The following is an 11042-nucleotide window of genomic DNA, read 5'->3' on the forward strand; positions in this document are numbered from 1 at the left end:
AAAAAATTTCAATTTCAAACTGTTCAAAATACCGATTAACAATATCTTTTTTTCAAATCGCCCATTGAATACACATTCTATACATGCTATTCAATTTTTTTAAAAATATCAAAAAATATACATTTTTTAGAATGCGTATATTCCATTTAAAAAAGTAAGAAAATATTCATTTTGAAAATGCGTATTCACTACAAGAAAAATGTGAATGTGTATTCCCAGAATCCGTATTTTTTGTTATTTTTAAAAAAACTTGAGCATGCATCTCTTCATATGGATATTTGATAAATATTGGGTATTTTGATTTTTTATTCCGGTATTCTTATTTTCTCTTACAGAATCAGAGAAGAATTCAAATTTTTGTTAAAGATAAAATGTGCATGAGTATATTAATTATCAAAAAAATTGTTTGACAAAAAATAATATTCGGGCGATTAAGAAATAAGAATCGAATCACGACCATATTTTATTACTGGTCGAATCTCTGCTATCTCTTAGATTAGTTTCAAGGCAACTCTAATGTATAGTACGTAGTGCTCATAATTACGTTTATTCGGTTATGTTCAAATAAATACTAGCGTGTAAATTAGTCTGCCCTACATGTGAGATCTCGATAGTGTCTATAAATACCGATTGTTTCCGCACTTGAAATCACAATTCACAGTTACACATATAAATAAATCTCTCTAGCCATTTATTTGTACTAAGCTATATATTTACTATTATGGCATCGACTGTGACTAGTGTTGCACCAGTAGAGTACAAGAACTCGCCGTCTGGTTCCCCCGATGCCACAACCCGGAAGTCGGCGATTGTGGAAGCTGTTTTTAGGGTTTTCTTGTTTATTGCGTCTTTAACAGCTGTGGTGGTCATGGTCACTAGCAAACAGACGGAGTTGGTTCCGTTTCCGCCCCTCGGAATGGTGCCTAATACTATCAGATTTACTGATACTCCTGCCTTTGAGTAAGTTGCATTGCATGTATAGGAGGGCCTTATGTTGGATTACGACAGTAGCTAATCAAATTTTTGGAATCCATCAAACATAGCATATTCTTGACAATTTTATATGTATTTTTAACTAACTGATATGTAAATGTGTTGAAAAAAACTGCAGATACTTTATAGCAGCACTCTCCGCATCTGGTCTTTACGCCATCATAACTACTTTGTTGAATATCTCAGCAATATCAAAGCCAGGCTACAACAAAATATTGGCATTATATATTGTTACCATGGATGTGGTAAGCCTACTTTTTCATCCTCAAACTTATAATTCATTACAGTACATTTGTACCGGAATCAGAATTGCAGTGTAGTCGGTGGCGGATCCAAAAATAGGGAATGGTGTGTCATCGACTAATAATTTTTTTGCAATGTGAAATACTTGTAAGATTAATATTTTATTCAAATTAAAATACTTATTTATTATATATCAAAAATTAGCTTTATACCACATTTCTTATTTTTGTGCAAAATTTTATTTTTTTATAAAATAAACATTTCTCCTTTTTTCCACTTAATTTCCCTCTTAATTTCATAAAATGAAGTTCAAAATATTCGGAACAAGTATATGTATTATTGATAAAGTTGATATAATCAAATTATTAAAAATCTTATCATTTATAAAATTATCGAAAACAGAGTAGAACTCATCGTTAACTCAAAACTCTTATATCTTATAAAAAAGGATTATTTTTTTTTTTGTTATTTCTAATTATCAAGGATAACTAAATAGGAATATAACCAACTTTTAAGAAGGGAGATAAATAAGCTGAGAACAAATAAAACATCAATATCTATGCATAACCATAAAAAAACAACCTGTCATTGAAAATAATGATGTATCACGTGACAACAGTAGGTACATTTTTGTGAAATAAGTAATTTGGGTAAATGGAATGCAGATAATGTTGGCAATTGTAGCAGCAGCATCAGGAACTGCCGGAGGAGTTGCATATGTTGGAATTGAAGGAAACTCTCATACCCGTTGGAGAAAAATCTGTACTCCTTATGATACATTCTGTCAACATGCAGCAGGCGCCATTGTAGTTTCGTTACTAGCTGCCGCTGTTCTCTTATTGTTGATCCTCAAATCTGTTTTCACCATGTACCGCAAAATTCCCAACTAGATTACCATTTGTCAGCCATTTTATTAAATTTGTTTTGTTTTAATGTGGATGCCTACGTATTCTGTTATTTTTACGCAAATGATTGCTGTCAACGGTCTTTGATAACTATGCACTTGTGTTTCTTTTCTCGTCTTGTGGCTATAAAACCTTTTTTCTACCGTACATTACTTCATGTTACAATGCTATTCTAAGTCAGCACTATTATAACACTTTCTCCCATGAAAGCAAGACGAAAGAAAGTTGATTTTATTGTTATACATTGTCACACAATTATAAACTGAAAATATGAAGCTTATCTATATCTTCACTAATGGAAACTAAGAACACACAGTGTTTACATGTTGAAGATGAAGAAGAGAATACAATGATGAATCTAGAATAGTATCTTAACCGGTAAGTAAAACAGAATGAAAATGGAGGGTACATATATATCTAACAAACTTGTACAGACTGTCTATTACTAACTAACTTGCTACCTCAGCATCCTTGACACCTGTAGCCTCATCATTGTGTTGCTTAGTCGGAGCAGTACTGTGTGTAACATCCCCCCTCAAGATAGGTGGGCAGAAAAGATTAAGAACACCTATCTTGGACTGAACAGTTGATACGAAGGCAAGGCTTTAGTAAACATATATGCTGGTTGAGTTTTAGTTGAAACATAAGCAGGTGAAATCAAACCCGATTGAAACTTATCACGAACAAAGTGACAATCTATGTCAATATGTTTTGTCCGTTCATGGAAAACAGGGTTTCTGGCTATATGCATAGCCGAATTGTTGTCACAATAAAGAGGAATAGGTGTGGACGAAGGGGAGTGAAGAGCCTGTAAGAGAGAGACCAGCCAAACAACCTCACAACATGTATCGGCCATGACACGATATTCAGACTCAGCAGAAGATCGAGAGACAGTGGATTGTTTCTTGCATTTCCAAGAAACTAAAGATGAACCTAACATGATACAATAACCAGTTAGCGAACGACGAGACTCAACACACCCACCCCAATCATAGTCACTATAAGCAGTTAACTAGAGGGAAGGATTAGCACTGAAGAAGAGCCCTTGACCAACAGTGCCTTTAAGGTACTTGACCATCTTATATGCAGCTTGCAAATGATCTTGACGAGGAGAAGAGATGAACTGAGACAACACATGAACACCATATGACAGATCAGGTCTAGTGATTGTCAAGTAAAGAAGGCGACCAACCAGCCTCCTGTAAATAGCAGTATCAACAGCTGTTAAAGGGGAAGAAGTGTTCTCGATGAGTTTGTGATTCTGCTCAATGGGAACCACAGAAGGTTTAACCCCAGTCATACCAGTGTCTGCAAGAATATCTAAAGCATATTTTCGTTGATTAAGAAAGATGCCAGATGTAGAACGAGCCAATTCAAGACCCAAAAATATTTCATGGGCCCCAAGTCTTTGATTTTAAACTTAGAGTGTAAGAAGGTTTTGACTTGAGTGATTAAAGTAGAGGAATTTCCAGTGAGTAAAATATCGTCCACGTACACTATAACCACCACAAATTCAGTCCCATGCTTGAGAGTGAAAAGACTGTGATCACAGGCTGTTTGTAGAAAACCAAATTCCAGTAGAGCTTCTTCCAGTTTCTAATTCCAGACACGAGGAGCCTGTTTAAGTCCATATATCGACTTCCGCAATCGACATACCAATTCTACACCAGAAGGGAACTGAACACCAGAAGTAGATAAATGCTGAAACCTGGGAGGTAATTTCATATATATTTCTTCAGCTAAGACACCATGAAGGAAAGCATTATTGACATCCATATGATGAATATGCCAATTATATTTGGCAGCCAAGGCTAGAACAACTCTAACTGTTGTCATTTTTGCAACTGGAGCGTATGTTTCAAAGTAATCAACTCATATGGTTTGAGTAAAACCTTTAGCCACAAGACGAGCTTTATACTTATCAAGCTGGCCATCAGCTGTATATTTAACCTTAAAGAGCCATATACAGTCTACAATCTTCTTATTTTGAGGTTTAGGAACAATGTCCCAAGTGTGGTTGGCCTCAAGAGCACTGATTTCAGAAAGCATAGCATCTGCCCAAGGTTTATGTATAACAACTTGTTTATAAGTATATGGTACAGAAATGTTGGTGATATTGGCCAGAAATTTATTATGTGAGGGAGTAAAAATATGATAAGATACATACTTGTGAAAGGGATGAAGACACATGGAAGAAGAAGTTGTAGTCTCAGGGATTGAATTTAAAGTTGCTGGTAAACCTGTAAAACCCTAAATTTAGCTGGAACACTTCTATTTCTAACAGGTCTAGAAGAGTGAGTATTATCAGGAGAGGTGGAAGACTGAACTGGAACAGTAGGATAAGAACCAGTATCAAGAGTAACAGAAGGAAACTGAACTGGAGTATCTGTATAGGAAGGATCAGCAGGAAATAGAGGAGTAGACGAAATATTTGTTTCAGAAAAATCAGAAAAAGGAAACAGATTTTCAACAAATATAACATCTCTTGAGATGTAGCATTTCTTAGTAGCAAGGTGCATAATCCTATACCCTTTCTTACCAAACGGATAACCCAGAAACACACATTTGAGACCTCTGGGATTAAATTTATCAGGAGGAGAGTGAACATCTGCTATATAACACAGACATCTAAATACTCTGAGATAAGTATAATCAGGAACTTTACAAAATATCACTTCATAAGGTGACTTGAAATTTAATTGTTGAACAGGTAAAAGGTTGATCAAATGAACAACAGTTAGAATAGAGTCACCCCAGAAAGACTTAGGAAATTTAGATTGAATCATTAAAGTTCTAGCAACATTTAAAATGTGCTTATGCTTCCTTTCCACCACCCCGTTTTGTTGAGGGGTGTAAGGACAGGATGTTTGATGAACAATGCCAAGAGATTGAAAGAATTGTTGTAAAGTCTGATTAACAAATTCAGTCCCATTGTCTGATCTGACTATTTTAATGGTGATATCAAACTGTGTTTTGATAAGAGTGACAAAATTTTGCAACAATAATGACACTTGAGACTTGTCTGATAAAAGATATACCCAAGTGCATTTAGAGCATTCTTCAATAATTGTAAGAAAACGATTACAATGACCATGAGTATGATGTTTGTAAGGACCCCATAAGTCACAATGTATAATACCAAACAACTCAGAATTATAAGATGTACTATCATGAAATGGTAATCTCTGATGTTTAGCTAACAAACAGACATCACAAGTGGTGAACAAAGATTGGTCAACAGAAGGAATAACAGACACTTTATTTAACACTATAGCAGCAGGGTGCCCAAGTCTAGAATGCCAGATATGAGCTTCAACAGAAGGAACAGTGTGCACTCTAGAACAAAGGTGCAAAACAGAAGAAGCAACATCAGATGAAGACAAGTGAAGATTGTAAAGACCTTCATCTGCTCTACCAATCTCTACCGTCTGCTTCTGGGAATGGTCCTGTATGAGACAATTGGTGTTTGAAAACACAACAGAGATATGATTGTCTGAAGTAAGTTTGGATATTGAAATAAGATTGCATTGAAAGGATGGAACACACAGAACATTGAACAAAGTGACATTAGTTGTTAATGTAACATTGCCAATGTGAGTTATGGGTACAGTGTCACCATTTGGTAGATGAAGTACAAAGTTGATTGGTTTTGCATTATGAAGAAGATCAACATTAAATACTATATGGTCAGTAGCTCCTGAATCCAATATCCATTTGCTTGAAGATGTAGAGTGAACACTATATGCAGTATGTGAAAGAGAAACACTATTAATCTTACCTGACAGATGAGCTGGAGAATTATTCCAAGTGTTACCAAAGGTTTTCATGCTGTGCTGAATCATTTTTGCAATCTGCTCACACTGAGCATCAGAGAAAGGGCTATTGTGAGATTTAGCACCAGAAATATTTGTACCATCAGTGACTGCACTTTGAGATGTCACCTGAGATGTCACCTGAGCAGCTTTCTTTGGCCTCAACTTCGGTTTTGGCTTACCATACAAGCGGTGCCAATCTGGATATCCATGTAGAAAGAAGCATTTTTCTTGATTATGCCCTGGATTTTGACAGTAATCACAATGTTCAGCAACAGATTCTGAGGACTTTTTGACAGAGAACTGGCCAAATTGCTTTGATTTTCCAGCATATTTCACATTCATTGCCACTGAATCGACAGTTGAGACAATAGGAGAAGCACGCTGGCTTTCTTCTTGCAGTAACAGGGAATAAGCTTGACTCAGAGTGGGCAATGGTTTCATCATTAGCATTTGACCACGGATACCAGTGAAAACATCATTGAGTCCCATTAAGAACTGACTGAGACTATTGATTTATTCATATGCCTCAAGTTTGGCAGTAACACCACAAGTACATGAATTTTAAGTGCAAACACATTTAGGAATAGGAGCTAAAGCATTCAACTCATCTGTTAATGATCTCATTTTGGTGAAGTAAGCAGTGATAGACATAGAGCCTTGGTTAAGACCTGTAAGTTCCTTTTTCAGTTGAAAAATTCTAGGTACATTTCCTTGAGAGAACCTAACTGCAAGATCCTCCTAAATTTCTCGAGCAGTGCTAAAATACACAACACTATCTCGGATCTCATTGGATATAGAATTCAACAGCCATGACAATACCATATCGTTACAACGATGCCAGAAAGCAAATAAAGGTGAACTCTCTACTGGTCTAGTCTGAGATCCATCAATCATTCCAATCTTATTTTTAGCAGATAGAGCTAATTTGACAGATCTACTCCATTGTTGATAATTTTGAGAGTTTAGAGCTTGAGTAACAAGAGCAATACCTGGATTGTTTGAGCTTTGAAGATAATAAGGATGATATGCATCAATAATTATTGTAGTAGATGTAGATCCAGCAGTCTGATTAGTATTGTTAGCACCTGTGGACTGATTGTGTGTAGAAGTCTGATTAGTTTTGTAATAACCCCAAAATTTTGAACTTTTTGTAACCCTTATAAATAGTGTTTTTGCTGATATTGCTGAATAAGAAAAATGTTCATGCCACACTATGTAAGGTTTCTTTTATGGATATTCTGAGATTTTATTGGTACTCTATATGGTATATAAGTGTATGTAAAGATCGTCAGAATCCAAATTTGAACCTTTTGATTTTTCCCGAAAATCCACCAGATATCGAAAGAATTGAGTATAAGGTAACAGGATAAAAAGGATTTAAATTCAAGTATTTTAATAGAGGATCATAAAAAAGAATATAATGTATTGAGAAAGGTTAAGGGAACCTAAGTAATAAGATCCCGGGTATGATCCCTCAAACGATAAACGAAAACGAAAGTTAAACGAACCGTATAACAGATCAGCGGTCATTAGCCAAGTAATTAGAAGCTAATCGAAGAGATTAGAGGGGATGATGTCATCCAACCAATGAGAAGAGGACAAAGAGGGGAGGGTGACATCACATGATGACATACGCATGACATAAGGGAAGGAATTGTTGGATGATTTAAAACCACACAAAGTTCAAGGTTAAAAAGATAATTAACCAAAACAAATCAAAAGAAAATCAACCAACCAAAACAAAACAAAGCAAAACACAAAATCATTTCTTCTTCAACCAAGGAGCTCTCGGCTTTTCTTCATTTCAAGAAGAAGAATTTTCAAAATTCAAGTTCCAAGCTTCCTAAATTGGTAAGATAATTATCTACTACTCCTTATGCATAGTTATGGCTATTCTATAAGTTTAAGCCTCCAAATCATTCACAATCTTCTCCAAGAAATCAATGAAGAAGATAATGAATAGTTATTTCAAGATTTTTAACTTGATTTTTCTTGTTTTTCCTTTAAGATCCAAGCATCCCTAAGACATCTCAAGGCTTCTTAAGGCTTCCTAGCTACTCCAATCACTTCAAGGAAGGTATACCATCTCCAAACCCTAGCTTTACTTTGTATATTAGGATGATTTTGATTTTTATGGTAAAAGAGTAGCTTGATGCTTGTAGGTTTAGAGTTTGGGTTGGAATTGTAGTGAATTGAATGTTGAATCTTGTTGATTAGTAAAGGACTTAAGTATAGATTTAAATTCATGTTGAGAATAACATAAATTGGAGAATTTGAGGTGTTGGGGCTGTTGTAGTGTGATATGGTTGGATGTTGGTTGTATTAATTAATTGGGGTTGATTGGTGGTTGTTTTGGAATGGTATAAATTTGGGAAATCGCGTAAACATAGCCGTCGTAATGTCCGATTTACTTTAGACTGCTTTTGTTCATAACATTAGGACCTGAGAACTCCCTGCTAGGTTTTGACCATTGCCATTTTTAGATATTTCATGTTACGAGCTTCGTTTTGATATGTGGTTCGTTTGATTCCGATGTACGGTTTAGGAGAAACGGTCGTTTTAAGTAACGACGTTTCGCGAACGAATCATTACCCCTCGCCTTACTTTGAAACCTTGGTTAAAGACCTTAAAAGACTAATTGGAGTATGAAACAATTATGTTAAGTGTGTTAGGCAGTTGGTAAGACACTCGCGAAAGAATCGCCTTAAAACTCGTAATGGTTAATTTATTAAAAATGGTGGAGCCGAGGGTACTCGAGCGACTTAAGAGAATCATTAAGCGCAAAGCGAGCGTTAGAGTCTAAATTGGTTAAAGTATAGATTTACAAGTGACTTTAGTTTAATTCCAACTTATATGTTGTTTATAGGTTACCAGACTCGTCCCAAGCCATTTATAACCCCCAGTCGCTCAGGCAAGTTTTCTACCCGTATAAACTGTTATTGTGATGTATATGTGTATATGCATGATCTTGTGATAAATACATATTTGTTATTAGCAAATTCTTGCGATATATTGGAGCATGTGATATGGTATATATGCATGCATGTTTCGTATTCTTGATTTATATATCTGTTGGTTCAAATGCTTATTAGTTGCATAATACCTATGCTAGAGATAAGCAGTAGTGGCGTATACCCTTAGTATAGGGGACCCAAAGACGAACATTTTCTAAACCGGGAGTCGATGCTCCCGAGTATATTATATATATATATATATGGATATAGTTTTCAAAAACTATTGATCGAATAAGGTTTATTCGATAACTTTATTTTATTTAATGAATATTATTTGAATATTCATTCGAGGACTTATGACTCTGTTTATTCTATTTAATGATTATTAATTGGATATTCATTTGAGGATGTATGACTTCGTTTATTTTATTTAATGAATATTATTTATAATATTCATTCGAGGTATTATGACTCCGCTTATTATTTAATAATATTCTTTATTTTATTAAAGAATAATGTTTCGATAATTAAACTTATTTTTGATTATTCAAATGAAGATCATACTTTCGTATAAGTATATCTTTGGTTAATTATTATTCATTTCAAGAATAAGTTTTAAAACTTCTACTTCGATTATTTTTATAAGGATTATCTTTATGAGAATATTATTTAAATAATAATATTCAGATATTTCTAATATATCGGGACTGATTTATTTTAATAAATCAGCAGTACTCCAAACATTCTTAAAAATATTTTCGAGTCTTCAAAATGATTTCTAAAAGTTAGGGCGGATCCCAAAACTCATTCTTTTATATTTAAGATCCTCCTTTCGAAGGGGATTTAAATACTCGCTCAAAACCTGGGGGATCCGGCTCTGTGATGTATTTTACATTCGCAACATGGTTGCTGTTTTGAGAAAACAATTTGATTACTTGCCCAACGTTCGGGAAGTAAGTCCCTCTAATTGAGTCGGCATAAGCGACAGGCCGGGGTACGGTCTATCAAAGTGTAAGTGGCTGGGTGGCAGTCCATCAACGCGTAAGAGGCCGGGTGGCGGTCCAGCACAAGGTCCTTATGTGGCCAGGGTGATGACCGGTGGAGGATTCATCCATCTACTAGTAGAAAAGGTTACTTATTGGTATCTTTGCCTGATCAGCAAGATATCGGGTTTATGCCAAAATTCTTTTCCTTTCCAAAAATTCATTGGATGTTACAAACTCTGTTCATACTTTACATAACAGAGGTTCCAGGAAATGTTTAAGAGATATATATGTGGATATATATATCGGGACTAAATAAAGAATCTCGTAACTTTATTTCATTCAATGATATTCAAAGATTGAATCTATTCAAATCTTGTCTTGTAGTCTCATCTATGTGATGAACTTTTGAAACTAATTATAACTTGAACGGTGGTAGTTCAAGTAGTATGCGGAAAAGATATAAGTATATTGGAGTATCTTGTAACTTCATCTTTTCAACTTATATCTGGTTAATGATCATCTTATACATGACAAAGATTTTCACAAAAATGTTGAGACAAGGTTAGATATATGAGATCACCTTGCAACGATATTTTTATACAGTTATAAACTGGGACTCGGTGTATATTATGCATGGAAGAGGACTTCCAAGATTTTGAAAAGTATATATACATATATACTGAATATTTTGCGACTTGGTCGCGGTAAGATATCAAACTTGGTTCATTTCTTCTTGACCAAGACTTTCATGAGTACTATGAGAATGCTCATATATTGTAAATCATTATACATATTATTTTGGTGGGCTTGTTGCTCACCCTTACTTTCTTCTTTCATCACACAACATCAGATAGACAAGATAAACATGACCAAGCTTCCAATTCGCAAGCGGTTAGAAAATGTTCCGCAGTTTTCTGGAAGCGTCGATGCCGCCGTAGCTGAGGTAGGAGCTACCAATAGGCTAGGTTTTCAACTATTGATGAATCGGACTTATGTATAATATGAATTGTAATAATGACAAAGAAATGTAAATTTATTCAGAACCTTCTTGAGCTGTAATGGCTTATTATGTGGAATAAAATGACTTGTGTTATTTTTTGGATATTCATCTCTGAGACTATAACTTGTGGTGTGTGTGTTTATTGT

At 34.9% G+C, this 11042-nt stretch overlaps 1 protein-coding gene across 1 annotated transcript; it reads left to right on the forward strand.

Annotated features, from left to right (window-relative positions):
• The first annotated feature begins 674 nt into the window (after positions 1–674).
• LOC141723573 (CASP-like protein 1) lies at positions 675–2262 on the forward strand. The gene is made up of 3 exons (XM_074525410.1): positions 675–960; positions 1112–1238; positions 1902–2262. The coding sequence occupies exons 1-3, from the start codon at positions 722–724 to the stop codon at positions 2124–2126; spliced, it is 591 nt and encodes a 196-aa protein (XP_074381511.1). The 5' UTR covers positions 675–721; the 3' UTR covers positions 2127–2262.
• Positions 2263–11042: the final 8780 nt, after the last annotated feature.

Source organism: Apium graveolens, chromosome 5 (genome assembly GCF_009905375.1).
Source record: "Apium graveolens cultivar Ventura chromosome 5, ASM990537v1, whole genome shotgun sequence".
Taxonomy (NCBI): domain Eukaryota; kingdom Viridiplantae; phylum Streptophyta; class Magnoliopsida; order Apiales; family Apiaceae; genus Apium; species Apium graveolens.